This window comes from Notolabrus celidotus, chromosome 16, assembly GCF_009762535.1.
Source record: "Notolabrus celidotus isolate fNotCel1 chromosome 16, fNotCel1.pri, whole genome shotgun sequence".
Lineage (NCBI taxonomy): Eukaryota > Metazoa > Chordata > Actinopteri > Labriformes > Labridae > Notolabrus > Notolabrus celidotus.
The window spans coordinates 9,735,941-9,757,636 of NC_048287.1; the positions used below are offsets into that span (position 1 = coordinate 9,735,941).

General features: G+C 39.3%; 1 protein-coding gene across 1 annotated transcript; it reads right to left on the bottom strand.

The window, feature by feature from the left end:
* Positions 1-20: 20 nt before the first annotated feature.
* Positions 21-20,692, bottom strand: lpcat1 (lysophosphatidylcholine acyltransferase 1). The gene is made up of 14 exons (XM_034705585.1): positions 20,406-20,692; positions 10,041-10,180; positions 9,393-9,607; positions 8,757-8,869; positions 8,507-8,567; positions 6,594-6,652; positions 4,480-4,514; positions 4,170-4,224; positions 3,950-4,032; positions 3,735-3,860; positions 2,145-2,298; positions 1,901-1,999; positions 1,685-1,826; positions 21-1,280 (listed from the first exon to the last, which is right to left on the bottom strand). Exons 1-14 carry the CDS (start codon positions 20,490-20,492, stop codon positions 1,147-1,149), a joined length of 1,503 nt encoding a protein of 500 aa, XP_034561476.1. The 5' UTR covers positions 20,493-20,692; the 3' UTR covers positions 21-1,146.
* Positions 20,693-21,696: the final 1,004 nt, after the last annotated feature.

The window sequence follows — 21,696 nt, forward strand, 5'->3', positions numbered from 1 at the left end:
GGAGACACTGAATAAGTAAATAACGCTTAAAAAACAGGGCTTTTATTTTGAAAACCTTTGACTTGATTCATACAAGTACTGAAAGTGATAATGAGGCACTCACAAAGTCATGTCTAGAAAATAGAATAGAATATGTAAAAGCAGAGCTCCACCTAGTGGACAAAGACAGCAGGTGACAGCACAAGGAAAAAAAATGTCACAAGCAAGGACCTTTCAACTCTGCATTTTGTTAAGAAATAAAACATTACATGAACTTTATAGCCATACAAAATATGTAAGTTCAGTGTAAATCACCTGATATCAATGTTTTCACCTGCATGAAAAAGTCACAGACATAGAAACCTGAAGATGTGGAATATCTAAAAGTAGGATTTATGCCAAAGGCTAAAAAATCTTCATTGATTTCCTTTTACTTATAATTCATTTCTCAAAGTCAGAATATTTTATGACTTTCCCTAAAGATGACCGAAAAATAGTTTTGGAAAAGAACTAAAACATTACATTTTATCATATTAAAAATAACAAGGAAAAACATTGTATTTTGTTTAGTCTTTAGTCCACAATCAAAACAGAACTCTTCACCGGTCCAAGAGTTGGTGGTTTAGATATTCATGGCTGCTTGAAGAAATAATTTCTTTGGATGCAATGGCTTTTTGGTGCTTTACCTAGTATTTGTTTCACAGTTTAGTTTGATCATATCCAGCATCTTCATCCTTCTTAATATATATATATATAAAGTTTTATGTATCTAAGTATATTATTTGAACAGAGCAGCAGGATAGGGCAATGTGCTATAAAGTCTTTGTGCGACAAACAACACTACTTACTTTAGACACAAACTCAATAAAAACGCTAACTGCTTCCTTTTAATAGATTATCTCTTAAATATCTTGTCTTAATAGGTGGAATAAAACATAAATAAATAAGGCAAAATAGAGTTTTTTATAGATGGGTAAGAATAGAAGAAGGTAGGAAATACTCAAAAGAAGTCGGGGCTACACTTATCCCATCCCTATCCTTAGAGGTTTTTCATCGCTGTTTCCTCCTTCCTCTCCACTTGCAGTTGAAGGCAACAGAGGTAGTAGGCAACGTGCATTGGAGGATCTGTTGGGCTGAGAAAGTCACTGGATTGTCTGTGTGCATTCTTCAGACGTCTTTGTTGTGGTTCTCGCCGTTGCAGCTCTCAGGTCTACCGAAGCAAAGATGGCGTGGATGGTTTTTAAAATCAAGGAAATCCTGGACAAAGTACCGATGCTGCTCTATAAAATGACGAAGTTCACCTTGACATGGGGGAAAAAAGAGGAAGGTTACATACCAATAGATATATCAAATTTTTTTACGCACACACATACAAAATTCATAATCACATTTGCATAGTTTACAAAAAAGAAAATCAGATGGATTGTTATACATTTAAAAGAGAAATTACTATTTTGGAAAATGGAGTGGTGGGGAGAAACACATTAACAGTCTCTGAAAAAGGCAGATGGTGGATGAAAAGGATCCTGGAAAGTCGATAACAGACCGTGCTTATGCTTTTCAAAGAAGCCAAACAGAATCTCACATGTGAGAGGGAGCACAGAGGGAGCAGGGAGACACTGATAGATGCTGTCTATCATCTACAGAGAGGTACATTTCATTTTGTATATCAGAGTGTTGAAAGATTTCTAACACTTGGTCTTACCATATGTGATCTTTCCTGTATCCGTTCCATCAAGTGATAAAAAGAAACCTGAAAGCTCCACATCTTCAACTCCTAACATTATTTCCAAGATGGAGGCCAAATCTTCTTCTAGCACTTCCCCGTTCTCTTCGCTCTCATACATCTGCACAAAAACGTGTTCTTAGTTAAATGACTTCAAACTTATGTCAGACAAGATTCAGCGGTAAATGTTCTCACCCTGAAGGCTAATTTCAGCGTCTCCATCGACTTTGATGGTTGATATATGGTTGACAGAGCAATAATGTAGTGTCTCATGTCAATCAGTCCATCTCCATGCTGTGAACAAAATGATCTTAGTCAGCAGATGTAGCAATAAAACTAATGGGATTTAGCATGATAATGTAATTTGCTTGGAATTTGATTGTAATTGTTTTAGTACCCTAAAAAAAGATTTAATAGGGTCATGAATCTCAGTGCTCACCTTGTCGAAGAGGCTGTGGACTTGTGTGAGCGATTCTGTAACTGTCAGATTGACAAATTGGGCAAAGTCCTCCAAACCCAGCCTGTCTCCCTGCAGCTTTCTGGCTCTACTGGCCTGCTCCTCCAGTGATTTATAACTAGCTTTGGCTCTCAGGCTGGTGATGTAAAGTGAAACAAAGATTAGTTTACCATACAAGTGACATGGATGAAAATACAGTTTGCCACATTTCATAACATAAAACTGAAAATCTAACACATCTATCCAAAACATTTAAGATTAAAGCAGGCAAATGATATTCATACATGGACTTATTCAGGGCTTAGAGTTCTCACAGCCCGGATAACCCTGAGGCCAAAACTATGAAGGGAGTTCAACATATCCAAGATATCTTTTCCTGATCCGGCTTCACTGAACCTGAAAAAGGAGATCACGCTAAACTGTCAAACAAATCTGGTTATCAACATGATGAGTCAATCTGCCGTCAGCACATCGACATATGTTTCAAACTCAGAGCTCTGATATTAAAAAAATACCAAGAAGTTAAACACATAATCCAGACTAACATCAACACAACTGTGTTTCAAACATGAAGGAAGAACTGAGAGACAACAAACACTGAAAGTGGATGCACAAATTATGCTCATTTCTCATCATTAAGTTTGGTTAGATCTGATTATAATAACTCTGTTTATTCCCTAACAGTGATCTCTCTCTGATTGAATCTTGTGTCGTGTGTGTCAGTTTTAGACTTAATATTTCAGCTGCAGCCCTGACGGTATCAAACTGAGTGCTGTGAAGAAATAAAAATGAGAACATGATTCAAAGTGATAAGCATGCACAGTTTTATATTTAATGCAGTAAAACAACTTCTCCTGACTAACCTGTTTTAGACTCTGTTTAAGTATGATGTTAGGAAAGATAATCAATAACTGTCATCAGTATTTGTCATGTAAAATCATACAGGTAGACAAAGTGTCCTGCCCGTCTCTCCCCTCTCACGTCAGCTCACAGAGCTCCATGATTGAGCGAGCTGATTGGTCAGTGGGCGGAGTTTTCAAAATATGGCTTCACTTTTAGGAGAAGGCCATATTTACAGCCTGGTTAAAAAAAACAAAAGCCAATTTCTCTATCGAGGCGCACACTGTACAAGGGGTGATTTTCTTTTTATATAATGCTGCTGTTCAGAAGATATTAAGATTTTTGCCCATTTAAGGACATGGCTGGCTCGACTGACAGGTGGGCACCTTGTAGCTGTTAGCTCTTTAGTGAAAAAGGTAGGAATGACTATTCTTTCTAACTAACAAGATTCTCATTATTAAGAACTTTTCTATTTTCATTTACTTAAACCAGGAGTTAATGTTTTGAACCATATTTCCTTGACCCCGCGACCCCGAACGGGATAAGCAGTCAAGATGATGGATGGATGGATGGATGGAAGGATTTCTATTGATCCCTTTTGTGAATGTTTCTGCAACAGCACCTAATATGTGTCAGTGTTTTTCAATCTTCAGTGCCTCAGTATGTAAGTGTCTAAGTATGGGGGAACACCCTTCCTCCACCTAGTGGTCATTCTACTCATCTCTTACTCACCCCAAACGACACACCAGCAGATTGAACTCAAGCAGGCTGCAGAGGTTATATATTTGCAGGGGGCCCTGTGATAGGCTGATGTCCCGGTCATCAAAGGACAGGCCTGTAAGTGGCAGCCCCAGCGCTCTGTTAGGACATAGAGGACCTTAATGAGGCTCCGTGTTACAGACATTCAAATGTGCAGACAATCCAGTATTATACTAACACACACTTACTCGGCCATGACCTTTCTGACATTGTTGGCGAACAGGGAAGTGTTTTCCTTCTCTTCCTCTGATGGCGTGTAAATAGGCAGGTACTGAGGAGAGAGTCATTTGGAGGAGAATATCTTTTTAAATACAGGCTAACACTGCTCTCACATAGGAAAGGGGACTGAGGAAATTGTGACTAAAAGGAAATGAAGTTTAACTGAGACAGAGAAACTTAACAACTCACTTCTATTTCCATGGGATTATGAGGTTGGCACAAAGTGAGCCAGAGGATCTTGAACCTGGAGGATACAAGATTTAGCTTTTAAGAGACAGTAAAAAAAGACACATAACATTCATGGACTGAACATGGTAGTGGTGGATAAATTTAAAATTTCCTGCCTGCATCTTACCATATTCATTCTTAGTAGAAAAGAAGCATTTTATATACATCTTAAGCAGAGGGCAAAAGGAGATGTGTAAGTAAGGAGTGAGTATTTCATGGCCTGTAGGCATTTAAGAATGTGGGTGTATCATGAATAAAAACAAACACTCACGCTCCAGGGCCTCGCCATGTCCATGAAACAGTGTCCTGGGAAAAAAAGAAGAAAAAAACAGGAAATGGCTGGGGTTCATAAAACACCAACACAAAAGCATCTTAACAATGCTTTACCTACAATTTCTCCACCTTTCCTTGAACTGTTTTTTATTGAGTTCTCTCTTTGTGTCAGTGTGTTGTTTACAATGATTCTTACTAGTGCATTTATACTGTGTAATGACACTGTTAGGTATCTCATAGTACTGTAAGCCTCCATATTAAGCGTTTCAGCTCTGTAACATGACAACATTACTTTTAATGGTATAAAGGGGGGTCCAATGACTCAACGCAAGAGAGATCTTAGATAGGGAAATGTTGTTTGGAAACTTCGCAGTTTACAAGATCAGTGTTTCAGGATGTAACTCTAGCCAGAACAAGAGGTATATTTTTATAATTAAATAGTAAAAAGATAGTAGATTATCCTTAAAGTATGAATTAATGAATGACTTAAAGTTAAATAAAATAGCTCAAGTCACCCAGCATTACACAGAAAGGGAGGCACCAGTTATTCAAAGAAAACATCTAATAATAACAAACAGCATACAAGAATTAAAAACTGCTTCTGTCACGAGAGGGACTTGGTAACAACAGTATTCCAGGACCTTTCTGAGTCAGAGGATACCAGCGACTCACTTACAACTGCACTCCGCATTGCTTGCCATCCAGAGTCCCCTGACTCACTGAATCTGCTGTTTTACCAACTTTATTCAATTTTTAAGAAGTTACATCAGGAAATCAGAAGAGCCAAATAGAGATCTGTCTTCAAAGTAAGTGAACAGCTCACTGGTTTTTGTTGCATAATGAATTGCCTAAACTATGTCAAACAATTCATAAAATGTTAGTGCACCAGCAAAAGTCAAGTTTATTCATACAACACAGAGCCAATGAGCTGATCAGTGCACTGCAGACAGGAAAACCTGTATGTGTCAATGGGCTTTCTAATGGCAAAGTGCTGAAAAATGTCTAAGCAGAGCGTACACTCACTATGAGATTAATGTTTGGGTTAGAGTCTCTTCAAATTACCTAAATGACTTGGTCGAGTTGACTCTGTATACAGTGGTTGGCAGCCTAGCTTGCCTTCAAGTTCTCCACCTAGTATCTCAACAAAGGAGCCCAGCTGACCGGCATCCCCTGTTGTTAATACACTGACTATTGTACTTACAGAGTACCTCATACAACCCCACTTCAAAAAAACTGAACTATCCCTTTAACTTCAATCAGCTTTTTGTCAAGCATAAGTCACCCATGTTTTAGAATTCAAAAGCTTTGTATATTTGGGGCGGCTGTGGCTCCGTTGTAGAGCAGGTCGTCTGTAGATCCAGAAGTTGGGGGTTCTATCCCAGGTCCCACTGTTCATATGACAAAGTCTCCTGAACCCCAAAATTGCCACCAGTTTGTGAATGGGATCAGTTGATAGAGACGGGTGCGTATAGCAGCCTCTGTTATCAGTGTATGAATGTGAGGTGAATGGGTGATGGTCACATGTCATGTAAAAGTGCTTTGAGTGCTCAGTAGACTAGAGAAATGTGTTATGTGAACACAGCCCGTTTATATTTTTATTTGCTGCATTAAAAAATATATTTCTGGTGGGATATTTTCTGAAAACTTTCCCAACATCTGGATAAAACTGATGGAAACAGATGGGATGGAAACAGTTGTGTAGTCATAAGGAGCATGGCTGTTTAAACAGACAGCCTGCCATGTTGTCACAGCACTTTGACTAAACTCGGCACAAAGGGAAACTGGGTCACAAAAATTCAAGGTAAACCAGAAAAACGAGGTAATTAGAGTTGTTTCATGATTTCACTAATTCATGAGAGCGAGGATAAGTGCAGAAAGAAAGACATGACACCTGTGTGTGCGAGAGGAAGAGAGGCAGAGATATAAAAGAGGGGGATGAAATATCATCCTAGTAGAACATGAGGTCATTCAACACAAGAGAAACCATTACATCACAGGTGTGTGCTAGTATGTGAACATGGTGTCTTAATGGAGGCAGGTTGAGCTTCATATGTTCAAGGTTACGGCTGGTGGAGAGATTGACTTGGAAAGATTTGAAGAATGTGTTTTTACCAGTTTGTTAGGGTATCGTAGAACTACAGGCTGCACTGGGAGTCCTGGTATGAAAGCACCTAATGAAAACAAACGAGAGTCAGTAATCATTGATGCACGCAAAGAAAATTAACTGTTTTAACTAGCCTGTTTTTTTAACTACTGCATGATCATATTATTAGCAAACATAGTACTATAATGTCCTGAAAGCAGGCTTTAGTTGAAATGTCAAATGACTCCGATACAGCAGAGAGTTCAGGTGAATGACAAGCTCACAACCTCGCAGTAGCATCAAGCCCCGGCATGAAAGCTTTTCAAAGAATTTCTACAATGTGCTGCTGATAACAGACAGAGTGGCAGAAGCTACAGACAGCAATGTCCAACAGTAACCTATTTAAGCCACTCTGAGTGAAAATGGGACACAACTGAAAATCCGGTTTCAAAATGATGTTTCTTTGTAACATTTGAGCACCCTATCCACTCAACCAGGTCACAACAAGTCACGTTATTATGCATTTGAACTGTCTTGTCAACCTGACACGTGAATTCAATTTCAACAATGATTCTGTTTCTGTTCTCCACTAGCTGCTTTCATAAATAAAGACTTGTTTTAAAACTAAATACTTCACTGCATATACTAGCTGGTGCAGACTAAAACAAAAAACATTAAGAATGTTCAAGTGTAACTAACATTAAGGGCTAACCAAAGAGATACAGGAAATGCAGGCCCACAGTTTCAGATTGTTTCACAGTAAGCCTCTGCCTCTCTACAATTGCTATCTGTTTTAGAGAAACAGTCAGCGGTAAAAGAAGACGAACGACAAACCATCATTAAATATAAATAAGTGACTGACTCTTTTTTTTTTACATGGATCAATACTGGCCTCACATACTGGTCTGGCGGCTCATGACAGATAATAAAGTGATCACTGTCCCCAACCACTGAATAATAATGTGACATTGGTGAGGGGACAGACAGAGAGAGAAGTGTGATGGCTCTATTATAGCCCTTTATAAAGATGTAACAAGGGAAGTATCTGCAGAGCACATCATGCACAGGTGGCATTATGCATACAAAACACACACACACACACACACACACACAAACACACAAACACACACACACACACACACACACACACACACACACACACACTTGTTGCTTTGTTTTTGGGAGTCAATGAAGAGCTCTAACAAGAGGAGACAAAACCGGAGAGGACTGGTTACACACAACGGACAGATCAAGCTGGACAAACACACGCTTACATGTGCACATGCAAACATGCTCACAAACACAACCAAGGGAGAATGTGGCTAACTAGGAATGACAGAATTATAAACAGGAAGAAAGGGGATTAGACCGAACAGGCAGGGAACAATGGCTGAGAGGATATTCTCTCTCACACACAGTCACACACTAACACACACTAACATGCACTAACGCACATGTAAGCACAGAAAAAGTCCAACAAATGTTTGGCCCAGCAGTTATGTGTCCTGTTCAGATGATGTTGGGCCTGCAGAAAATGTATTCACATCAACATCTACACCTGGATTTTAGTTCCTGGTTTGATACTTGATTAAATAAATACAGAACACAGTGATCACACACAGCCCCTCTACTAACACACGACCAACCCATGGCTGGAAATGACCAGGAACCACAACTTTGTTAACCGCCTTAACTTAAAACTAGTGATTACAGGCTGACATAGTGATCCTATACGTTTAATTTGAAGATTAGGTTTCAAATTACATCATAATTCTGATATTCTTAGAAAAAAACTATATTGCTTGTAGATTTGAACATGTTGAGAGACAAACACAAACATACATACACATTCTGTACTTACACCTAAACAGACACAAACACACAAACAAGGCAATAGTCCACCTGTTTTTTCATGCCTAGAAGAAGTGGACTGAATACATACCAGCTTTGAACAAGATGAGACCCGACCTGTTGGTGCAGGTCCCCTCTGGGAAGATCATGATCTGAAACAAACAAGCACTTTAAGGCACAGAGTCACAAACACAAACAGACATACAGTATATTGCTCATTGTTGCCAATTTTGCCAATTTTCCTAATGAATGTAAACTTTGTTTGATGCATTGTTCTCTACAATACTGTTTGAGCTGACATTAGAGCAGCATTGGCTTTATGACTACTATGTGAATGTTACCTGAGGCCACTCGCCTCCAGATTGGGCTCTCCTCTTAATTTCTTCAACAGTTTTTCTTCTTGAGTCCTGGTCAGACCGAAACACAAAGACTGGCCTGATGTAGCTGATCAAAGCTGGGAGGACATAAAAAGGAATAGATTATTGATGCATTTCAAAACAACAAGAAAAAAACAAACATGTGTAACACTAAAACTATTGGAAAACATATGTGATCGTTTTAGGAAAATAAAGTAGCTCTGTGACATTAGGATATTTTTATAGTCAGATCTAAAGAATTGGGATGGAATACAAGTGTACAAAGGGACAGAGGTGCATGTTGAGAAGTCACAGACAAGAAGGGATCACTTTCAAATAACACTTTACTATATATTTTCACCAAAGTACACACTTGTTCTTATGACTTAAATGTCTGTTTTCATCAGGATAAAATCAGTGGTCACTGTAGTTTACATTCCACAAGGTTATCATGAGCCTTTATTCTTATAAGCCCAATTAATATTATTCAGATGATCAACCTTTAATCTGTGTCAAATGTGTTTTATGCTAAAGGAACATACTATGATTGTAATTTAAAGCATCAATGAGTTCTGAGCTAAACTTGTGTTTTACAGAGGCTAGGAAAGGTGTATTACTCACTGCCCCAGACGGGGATGCTCCTGCTCTCCAGCTTTGTGACTATGGAGCACATGGTCATGGTGACAGGGATGGCATCAAAGTAAGAGGAGTGAGGTGCCACAGTGAGAATGGGAGCTTCAGAGGGCGTCGCCTGTTGCCCTTTTACTTTGATCCAATGAAACCCCCCGCAAAACCACATAGCTCTCATGATGACACGCAGGCACACATCTATACACCTGAGAGAGGAAACAAAGACAGTTCATGTGAAATGGTACTTTAATTATGTGCCTGGCTAAATATTTTGCTGTATAGCTAGAGCTCCCTTAGTTTTCAGTCTTAGACACTCTTTCCCCCCTTTATCACTGCGACCACTCTTCAGCTAAAACGTCCCTTCCAGACTTCACACTCTTATTTACATCTTTCTGATTTATGTACAATAACCCCTCAAAAGGGGCGTTTGTTACTGTGGATAGGTTTATAAAACATTATACTCATTACATAAAATAAATATACATGGAAATCCACTATTTACAACAATAAACAGTAAACAGATAGACTGTAGCTGATAAAGAGCTTGTTAATTTAGCTCCGTTTATAATATCATTTTAACATACTTCTGTGTGATCCCATACATCTTAGTAGCCAAACAAATACTAAGCCCACACTCACCTCCTCCACCATGACTGCGGTTCAATGACAAATTCAGAGCGTCCCAGTGAAGCTGCGAAGGCGAAGGGCCATGCAAGCAGCATGAGGAAGGACACCAGCAGCAAACGCACGGGGAACACTGTAACAGACATGAGCCCAATCTGAGGATTGAAAAAGAGCAGAGAGGGAAAGATTAAATAATTAACTTTAAAGCAATAATAACAAACCAATCAGTAAAGGTATAACGAGAGCAAAACAATATATAATAGTACAACAATCAAAATAACAAGAAAAATATGATTTACAAGCACGGATTTAGTCTAATGGTTAAGTTGCGCACCCATATAGCTGGTGGCCTGGGTTCGATTCGTTTCCTGACCTATCCACTATCCCCTCCTCTATAAATAAAGGTGTAAAAGCCCAAAAAATATGATTTATGAAACAGAAAAAATAAAAACAGAAAAACAAACTTAACAATGACAACACACAAACCAAAAGGGTTGGCATGCAACAAACTTAAACAACCAGCCTATGCAAGTTGGTAATCATACGTTTATTTAAATTAAGTTAGTGTAGGCTGTCTGACCTGACAGTAAGGGCATTTCTATAGGTTGGAGCTTAACAGTGAAAGCATTGTCCTCCTTTGTTTTCAGTCTGGACCATTGGATATTTAAGAGCAACTGCCAAGAATATCTAGGTATTCACTCAAGGAAGAAGAAACGGTGTGCTCAAGGAGGTTTAAGTGGTAAACTCCAGGTAGAAGCCAGGTGTTCTTGAAGAAAGAAGTGAAAAAGGGGTAAGCCATGAGGGCTGTCTTCAGGCACACTAGCTTGAGTCAAGGAATGGTTTAAAAAGTCGTTAATGGTTAAGGGCATACAGTTTGAAATAGTAATCAGGAAAAAGAAAGTGATTACTATTTTTTCTTGTTAACCGTTTTGAAACTTTATGCTTTGAAATATTAAAGGCTTTTGAAATCATGCCTTGACTCAAGCTAGTGTGCTTGAAGATAGCCCTCATGGCTTCCCCCTTTTAAGTACCCAAGTACTCCTGATGCAAATCAATGGGTTTCAAGCTCAGGAATATAAGGACTTTGATTGTGATCAGGAAACCTTGAAGTCAATTCTGAAGTGTACAGAGTCTAGGTGAATGTACCAGAAAGGGTTTAACATAGGGCTGAGTTTAAGGCCCTGTTCGCACCTTTTATTTACACACATTCTAAGTTACAGTGTCCATCTTCCATGCTCCATTCCTTACTAAATAAGGGGCTCAATCTTGTTTTACTGTGCACAACCCACTATAAAGTATAAAACACGTGTCCATATCCTTCACACAAGTGAAAGATGTGACCCAAAAGCTGTGTGTCATATTTTGTCAAAAAGCAGTGCTTTGGCCATAAAAGTCAATTGAGTCGAGTAAATCATGTGGATCTTGTTGATTTTGCTTTTATCTGTGAACAGAGACTCAAGTCTGCTGAGGAGTTCTTACACTTCACTGACAGACTAAAGAACAGTAGAGGACCATCAGGCTTCATGGCAAAACAAACTTGTTATATAATCTCATCTCTTCAGTCTGTGGTGGTAAAGGTGGTAACCTTGACATAGTAACAGTTCACCATATTCTCCACATTTGGAGGGGTGCATGCTGAGCGTTTTCCATAAAAACCAGTACAGGTCTGAGGGATGACTCTGGCGATTGTTGCTTCTGTGATGTGTGGAGGTTATGGTTGCATGGCTAACTCGTCTTGCAGGGAAGGGTCACTGCTAATCATTATGAAGATGAGTCAAGTGATAACCTTTATCTTACAATGAAACATTTCTGTATTGATGGTAGTTGTCCTTTACAGTTTGATCATGCTTCCATCTAAAGAAGGTCACCGTAGAAGTCTGAGTTTTTAAAGTTATGTAAATCACGCTATGGCATGTAGCTTGCTGATCGTAAACCAATTTGACATTTTAGACAAACATAATGCAGTTAGTTACTATTTTGCATTCACCCTCTCACGCCACATTCGTACACTGATGGCAGAGGCTGCCATGGAAAGCTACCAATTAGTTTCTTTTTGCTAATCCCATTCACACACCAATGGCACATCACCAGTGGCAGTTTTTGGGGTTAGGACCCCCCATCTCTGACCTTCTGATTGAGAGATGACCAACACTACCACTCAGCCACAGCCGCCCCAGAAGCCACACCATCATTATTTTAAAGAGTTCCAGGGTCTCGCAGCATCAAAGAGGGAGATTGAAGTTGTTGTGGTCGCACATGGAGGTGAGGAGAAACTTGATGTTAGTTTTTCTTTCATTTTGTGTCCCCTGTAATTTTATAGAAGGATGTGGATAACTAATGTAGCAAAACAGCCACAACAGTAGGAGGATTAATTAATTAGTTATCTGTAGATTATTACATTAAGAAGATTGCTTGTGTCCTGTTTGTGGCCTACCCTTCCTCCTGATAAGCGGGCTTGTTAACTGTGAGTGATGCTTGTGTACAGTCTTTTTCCTATACAGTTAAAGTGGAAATAATCTCACTTGTAGATATCTATCCTGGGAGAAATAAGAAGCAACCAATAAACTAAGAAACTCCTGATTTCCTTGTCAACAGTGTCCAGGATTTTTTGCCCCAAGAAGGCTATAGGTAATTACATTTGGGACTTCAACCAATCTAATTAGGGAATTTAGCAACCAGGAAGACCTCAAGGGCTCCATCTACAGAGCCAGACTGGAAGAGAGTGGCAGAGTATCCTCATCCATGTTTCAGTGGAACAATGCTTTTCTTGTACTACTGAGGCCAGAGATAAGGCATTGCTGTGAGTTGAGACTGGGCTAGCCCAAAAACAGCTCGCTGCTCTTGGGTCTGAGTCACTGAAAAAGGTAACTGATCAATACCAGAGGTCTCTGGAAAGCAAATACTTTAGTGCCTCAAGGAAAGAACAAGCAGCCATCAGTCAAAAACACAAAAGTCATGCTTGGATCGTTCTTTCCTGGTCAGAAATACCTGGAACTCTTAAACATATTTCAAGTATCCACAGTGCATTCAACCATGTGCCCCCAAAGGCAGTGCCTGTTAATGTGTACAACACTTAAAACCTGGTGAATTTTCACCATCAGAGTATACATGTGCAAATGGGTGAACTGCATTGAGCTTTAAGTGTTTTACTGGTCATTTGAATGAAAGGAGCTTTAAGTGCAGACCATTTACGGTCCTTTAAGACAAAGGGTTGTCTTGCTAACATCCTGGAAAGCGGGGCACAGCACAGTAGAACAATCATTTCAAACATATGTCATTTTCAAGCTCAGCATTTTCTGGTGTAAGAATGTACCTCTATCTCTGTGCATAGCTGGTATTTTCTTGAGACATTAGAGGGTAACATTGCACTTAAAAAATAACAAGAGAGAGAGAGATCCCTGGTCCAAAGTCAATACACACGATGCTTGCTGCTTTTTAAAAGGACACCTGATTACTCTAATTGTAAAATAAGCTCACACAGGCTGGCTTGTGTTTTAATAATAATAATAATAATAATAATAATTCATAGGATTTATCACACTTTTCTGAATACTCAAAGTCGCTTGTAATGACATACAATTATACCACCTTCTGTGACATTCAACTGCTCAGGTGTTTTCAAGAAGACGAGGACACACTCGCTGCTTCCTCCTTGTTGCCTCCCTCAGGCTAGCTCAGGGAGCTCTGTTTGGCTTATGATATGCCAACATCACACCATAAGGCACCAAAAACAAAAGAGTTGGACGTGCCCTGAATGGACTTCTGACCAAATGTTTTTAAAAGGTCTGACGACTTTACATCAGCAAGACACTCTTTCAGGCTGTTGGTAAACAAAATGTGTACAAGTCCAGTAAAACCAATAGACTGTTTAAATAATGGATGCAGTATCGTTGACGTCACCCATCTGTTTCTAAAGCACTGTTTTGAAAAATATCGTCGGCGGGAGCCATATTGGAAATGCTAAACTCAAAAGAACTTCTGTCGAGCTAGTGTGAGGTAAAGAGGCGGGCTTTGAGCCTCCTATCCAACAGCTACAGTGTTCCTGTTTGTCAGTTAAGTCAGCTGTGCCTCTCATAATGGAAAACTAGTAATCTTAATATCTTTAAAATTGCCACGTTATGAAAAAAATCTACCCCCTACAGTGTGTGCCGACCAAGAAATGAGCTATCCAGACTCCACTCGTCTTTTGTACCAGGCTGTAAACATGTTTATTTCTGCTGTAAAGATCGGCTTTTTTGAATTTGTGTGTATGTAGTTTCCGGTACTTCCAGAGCCAGCCTCAACCGGATTCTCGATCAACTGCAGTTTTTAACACTTCAGCATTGGCTTCAATTCTCGCAGCCGGAGGTTGCCACCTGGTAAAAACGTACCCATGAACTCAAGTGTTTTGTCTTAAAATAAAATAATAAGGACCAATCCTTAATATAATTTGCTGTTTATCTCTTGATAATTGCCATTTTTGTTTAAATGTGTTTTGCCAGCACCCTCACCCACAAGGGCCGTGAAGCATCTCAAGAGGCTTACTCTCGAAAACTTATTGGTACAAAAATTCCTAGGTATGCTTGACAGTTTGTCATATCAGACAGAATAATTTGCATATAACTCCAGTGAGGTATGACGAAATATTGAGATGAGAAATAAGGCAAGCACCTCTGTTAACAATGTACTCGGCTTGCCTCAGGACATACTGTGTAAGTGTTGGCAGTGATCTAAAATCTATGCATGCTGGAATGCGACAACACAGAAGGTATGAGGAGTCAGCTGATTGTCCTGTCATACCTCCTCTCTTAAGGTGTAGATATAGGGTGTGTTGTGTGCTTCAATGTCACAGAGTCACAGCCTCCAGTTTAAACTCTGGTTGAGTGACATTTCAAGCCCCTTCCTCCCTTTTGTCATACCTCCTCTGCTTGATGTCTTCATCCAACACTCTCATCCTGACACCTTGATACCTTCTCAACAATCTCCAGACCTGCACAACAGCAATCTCCAGTCCTGAAGGAATTCCTCTCCCCCACTATCGTTCCACCCAGCCATCCAGCTATCGTTCTCTCACTCCCTGCGTGTATTCACTTAGATGCTTCATTTATCATGCTGCTCTCCTTTCAACTCTTTTCCTCCTTGCATTGATGTGCCGCTCTTCACCTCTCTTGGGAATTATATCTAACCCATCCTGTCCTGTCCTGTGTTTCCTGTGTGTGTGTGTCTATCTCAGGAAGGGCCCAGGTGCACTTTGCAGGGCTGTATTAATAAATAAACAGTTATGGGGGAGATTTATGATGCCATAACGCCTGCCTTGCTTCCCAACCCCCATGCCTGACGCACAGTTCACTCATCATCAGAGCCTAACGAATCCATCTGGGAGGATCCACTGACATTTTCTCAATAGGTGGTATGAAAATGAGCAGGGGCGGGGTATATGGAAGCAATCGCTACTGCTTTTTAAGAGCACAAGCCCATCCCCTACTGATGACTTGAAATTTCATGTAAATATGTGCTTTTGCAGGAATGAGTTCATGAGAATCAAAAATAGACTGACAGCAGTATTCTCAGAGCGCGATGATTAGTTACTATATTCTACCACAGAGATCCCAAAAGCCTCTTTTGTGCAGGATTGTTTTGGGTCACTCCCAATTTTTCAACAAGGAGATCACCCCACTTGCATGTCATTATATTACCTGCTCAGGGCTTTTAGTCTTTACAAGAGGTTCTTACAAAAGCTGCTACTGAATTGCATGGTGGGAATTGTAGATCCCATTGTTTTGTGACTTCCACCCATACGTGTCACAAAAAGTCAGGATAAACTGGGCTTTCTTTTCAAACTCGACACCAACTCAAGAAACGTGACTTTAGGCAATGTATCCAGTTTTGTTCATCCCGCTCTGAAAACACTACAAGCTTTCTAAATCATGTGACTCCCAGGGACCCATGAACAAACTTTAAGTTTAAAAGCAGTGGAGTGCCCTTGAATTATATAACGTTAAATAGATTTGGGACCATTCAAGCTTATCATAGAAATGCATTTTAAAATGAGCTTTCACAAGACTTTAACACTTCTAACTAAAGGCAATGAGCCCTCCAACAAATGATGATCCTACAAATTAATTTCATCATGTTCCGGTTTGTGGTCGAGATCAAGTTCCAAGTCATTAAGGTTTGTTAATTCATTATTGGACAAAAAGTGTGTTTTTATTTTAGTATTTTTTCATGTTCTTGAATATTTGGGCTTTTTTAAAAATCATTTTTATCTTTCGTTGAATCATCATGGTCGACAAGACAAAGCAATGATACAGTTCATTGTTGACTCAATCAGTGGAAGACATAAAGCAACCACATCTAAAGTAGCATCACAATAATAAAAACTATTAAGGTTTTTCTTCTTAAATATAACATTTATGCGTTTATTATTGTAAGCCAGTGCGGCTTTGTGTCTCGCTCCAGAGGGTTAAGTTCAAGGATTTTTTGAATCCTTATGTTGTATGTTAAATATTTAATGAACTCAAGTTAACCACAAAGGTCTAATTGACTCCTGATCCACACATACCGTTTTTTTTACTCATTAAAGACCTGTGAAGTCAATGGTAGGGTGTGGATTGTACACCGGGAACACTGGGACATTTTCCCGGTGGTCTGCGGGTCTATTTGGCCCGCCGTGAGCAGTAAGCATGAACAGCAAGTAAGAATGAACAGATCTCCCTGAATGCATGAATCTTCAAGTGTGACTCTTGCACCCACATATTGCAATTAGTTTATTGTGCTGTCAGTTGCCATAGTGTCCCAGCTGCTGTTGGCAAAATATGGCATCATAGCATCCCTTGCAACGCACATAGAAACTGTCTACTCACTGCTTCTCAATTGACGAAAGACAGCAATATCTCAAGGTGAAATGGAAAGGAAGAAAAGGAAAGAAGGAGAAGAGAGGGAGTGGATTAGAAAAAGGAAGGGCATTGCTGCAGAAGTAGTGAAATGCAAAACACTGAGTGACATGTTCGCCATTAAGGGACCAGGTTAGCCTCTACTCCGCATGGCAACATAACGGCCACAGTGAGCAAGTCTCTCTGAGGAGGAAGTAAATCATAGCAAAAGTTAGCCTACACAATAAGTGGTTCATGTGGACAGGGTGGACAGGAATGGAGTCAAACTACTTTCCTGAATTATTATCCCTGATAGTCTGTCTACAGATGACCCTGGTGGAGTTTAGGGACAAGCCCAGTGTTTATGAGCAGCTGAAAACAGAGTTTTATAATAAAAAAAAAACCTGAATCACTCCACTCAAGACTGCCCAAAATGTGATCAATATGAAAAAAGGGATATACCATGTCATGCATTAAGACTACGCATGCAAACATCTAAGCTCTCAAATGGAGCCCTGGATAAATGGACCTTGGATTTTCATATTAAGCCATCTAAACAAAGCTAAAGCTAGCCGTCAGCTACATTCAGATTGTTTAGTCTCAATTGGGTGGTGACTGTGAGGCAAGATTGCAAGATGGTTGAAGTAGAACATAAGAGACTGGAAAATGTGGCTGACATAAACTTGGTGGTGTGTGAAATGTAATTGAGCACTGAAGGTTATGGTTTTTAATCGGCCTTGTGAGCGCAAATAGCAGCCAACGCAGATTGCTTCTGAAATGCCATTAATCGGCCCGATTAATTGCCCAATCTCTACTAACTAACACAATTGTAGATTCTGAGATGTACAGCCTTCCAATCCAGTGAGCACCACTGATATGAAACCAGAGCATATTGGCTGTGACTTTATTATGGTAGCGCCTCATGGTGGCACTATGCCATAGTTTCCAGACTAAAATTGAAACAGAACTAGTTTACGTATTGTATGTTGTGGAATTCTTCTTTTTTATTATTTTTTTTCAGATTATATATCTTTGGAAGATATTTTTCAGACCTGACTATTAAATGCTTTTCCATGACAATGCCATTCCACATCAAACTGCCCTGTGCAAATGTGGCCCAGAGCAGTGTTGAGTGCTCCGTGCAGCCTGTGGTGAAGGCTTATTGCTTTAATTGTTTTGAATGAACCCAGGTTGTTCTCCCTGGAGGCACAGGAGGCACTAAGCATGTCCTCCTGTTAATCATCTTGTTGATGTATGGATCAAAGTTGTGTGTTAGGCAGGTGGTAAGGGTGAGCATTCAACAAACTATGAGACAAAGGAAGAATAAACTTTTGGTTGTGGATGTCTCTGAAATAACCAAACAAATCTGCCATTTCTCCTGATTTTTTAGATATTGACAGAGATTTAAGGGAAGTCTCAGGCCACTGTAGTCCAGTAAGTGCAGTTCTATCAAATGTCACAGAAAGCCTGTTTTGTCTGAAAGCTGGAGCGTTGGCAGCCATGTCTATAGAGTAAACTATTCAGCAATGTGTGACTCAGCTGGAACGAGTATTACTGTCTCTGTCACTTTCTGACCTAGCTGGTGTACGGGGTTGTTAAACACATTTGGTTGTAGTTAGTTTTCTTTGCACTGAATATACTGTTGTCAACTAAAGTCAAACACTTGTATGAAGCACTTTTTAAATTAGCTGTTGGTCATATTTGGCTTTACTAAACTTCTAACACCTTTTTTTTAATATTCCTTTCTACTAGAGATAGACCGATTAATCAGTTGGGCTGATTAATCAGGCCGATTCATGGCTTTTTGAAAGAATCAGCTTTGGTTGATGCCTCTGGGCACAAGGGATGATGTTTAATGTGAATTCTGTAAAATCTACTACATAACACAATGTATTTGTCTTTTTCAGGAATTAATCTATCTAAAACATGTTACTGGCTAAGATAACCACGCGTTTCAAATGGTTATGTGCATGGCATAATGGGTGCTATTATTTAATTGTTGTTTATCAAATGCAGTGAGGTATTTCAGCAAGACTGGCAACCTCCAGTCGTGGAAAACAATCAATTTCAGTGGTTGAATGAATTAGTATGTGTCCACAGATGTTCATCAAAAACCAGCAGAGTATATCACAAACCACTCCACTTCTTTTCCAGAGTGCACACCTTACTTTACATATTATTCAAGTCTTTTCAAATCTTCAACATCAAATCGTCCACCCGTTAGCCTTCCACTGCAGAAACGCCCTAACCTTCACTTCAACCACAACTCAATCATTAACAATGACAATAATACTTTAATTTTTTTGTATAGCACTCTTCAATACAAAATGACAAAGTGCTTCACAAACACAATAAAATCAGTCAATAGAAGGAGAGCGGCAATAAAAGAAAACAGAGAATAAAAGCAGAGGTAAAACGTTAAACATTAAAATAAATTCACAAAATAAAAGTTTTTCTATAAAGGTGTGTCTTGAGTCGTGAAATAAAATTAGGGACTGACTCTGCGGGTCTGATTTCTTCTGAGCCTAACAATGTCTAGGAAACTGATCCATTCTGATGGGGACTTTCTGAGTACACATGAAACTTAGCTCACTTTCTGTAGACCTCTATGTCCACGTAGATCTACATTTAATTGGATAGAAAGAAAAAACAAGAAAACTGAGAAGACTGACAGAGGGCACATGTGGAGCAAGTCAAGTGCTGCTTCAATGTTTATCGTGTCATTTTACTGCTGAATAGTAAATCATATTTGAAAGTTAGACAGGGGTCATATTTAAAGCTTGCCATTACCAGTAAATGTGTGTTTATAATCTGATGCATATGTCTAACATGCAAATGTAGTCAATCAAAATCCACGATCCATCCATCCATCACAGTGCAAGGCAGTGGCTGGACCTTAATGACGCCACAAGTCTCAGATAACACCTAAACTTAAGAAGTTTGGAAAGCATGGCAGTTATAAGTTGGGTCTTATAAATAACATGACAAAGGGTTTACTGTAGATCTACAGTTTTTGTGAAGTGTCTTGAGATAAAATGTTAGGGATTGGTGCTGTATAAAGAAATATTGCTAGATATATTTATTGATGAATTGATTATTCTTGATTTATATGATTCACTTCACATTCAAGAATAAGGCAGATTTTACTCATCCTAAAGCTATCTCTGTGAACAATTGGCATGTATTAAATACAGTGTGGACCCTTTTACTATCATTTGTGAAAACCATAAAGCATGTGAGAAGTATGTCCATGATCGATTCATCTGACTCTTCCTTACCTTTGGTTTTGAGTAACTTCTTCTCCCCAAAGTTTTTCCTTTTCTGTACAGTTACATAACGTTTACACACTGGCTCACAGAACCGGACACTATAATGTTTGTCAGCACTTGAATGTGTGAAGTTTAAATAGTAAACTCGCTGCACTACAACATCTCATGCGATGCGTTTAGCATAAGTTCGGACGGCGATGTTTCCACATAGAATTTGATATAGAAACGTGCATAATCACTCGTCATCTTAATTGCCTTACCTTTACTTTCTCTCTCATGGTGAATTTCAGCTCGTGGACGAAGGGGTTTCTGCCCACTCTGGAGGGGCGACTGTTTGAGGACTTCATGACTCTCGACCTGACACTGTTACAGTCTGGAACAAAGAAAGGTCGGGTGCGAAATGTATCGTCGCGTTAGCTGGGTTCGTTTTTTGCAGCGCGTATCCCCCACAATAGAGTATCTCCAGCCGTCAGTCCATCCTCCTCCAACAACAGGGAAGAGGAACGCGAGGCAGGGCGGGGAGGAGGGCGTACTACAGCAAGCTGGCGAGAGAAAACATGCGACATCCGGTGGAAATACACAATAAATCACCTGTGGCTGTGTAGTGTTAATACAATTAAGCCATTAAGATTTTACGTTACAACAGTGGTGGACAGTAACAAAGTAAATTTACATGAGTACAGTACTGAAGTACATTTTTTAAGTATCTTTACTTTACTTGAGTATTATTTTTTGGGGGGAACGTATTACTTTTACTCCACTACATTCACAATTATTGTACTTTTGACTCCAGTACATTTGTATCAGTGCTCTAGTTACTCACTACTTTAGCTTTGACGTCAGCTCATGAATTTCCTTCTCTTTTTTTAAATCTAACCCCTTAGACAGTAAAATGTGTTTGTGTAGTTCTGTTTGTCTCAGTGGTTTAGTCGTACCTGTATTGTAGTTTTTAGAGATTTCAAGTAATGGTTTCTAAATAAACATAATGTAACAGAATGTTACAAGCAAGTACTCCAGTACTTTAATCTAACAGAGCAACTTTCACTTGTATTGGAGTAATAATTGACATGGAGTATCTATACTTTGACTTAAGTAATGAAACTGTGTACTTTGTCCACCACTGCGTTATAATGACGTCACAAAATGTCATGCTATTGCCTATAACCTACCATTGCAAAATTCAGCATAAGCATAATTTATAAACCTTTGAAATTGTATAAATTTGTCATTTTTAAAAGTTTCACAAGTGTCTGAGTGGCCTTGCCTCATAACTGGTCAGTCCAGCAAAGCAGCCTCTATAATAGGTGCACTTAGTGGGGAATGTAAACCAGCAAAGCGAAGACAGCATTTTTTCATGGCTCGAGCTAAAGGTCCTATACACTGCATCAGTTACACTTTATATGATTGGTTGAAAAGTTGTATACGTGTGTTTAAGTGAAATGATTTTTCTTTATAATCTGTAAGTAGCTGTCTCATTCTTTCTTTACAACTTCTAAATCATTTCACACTACAATATTTTTTATTATTCTTAAATTCTCCTTACGTTAGATT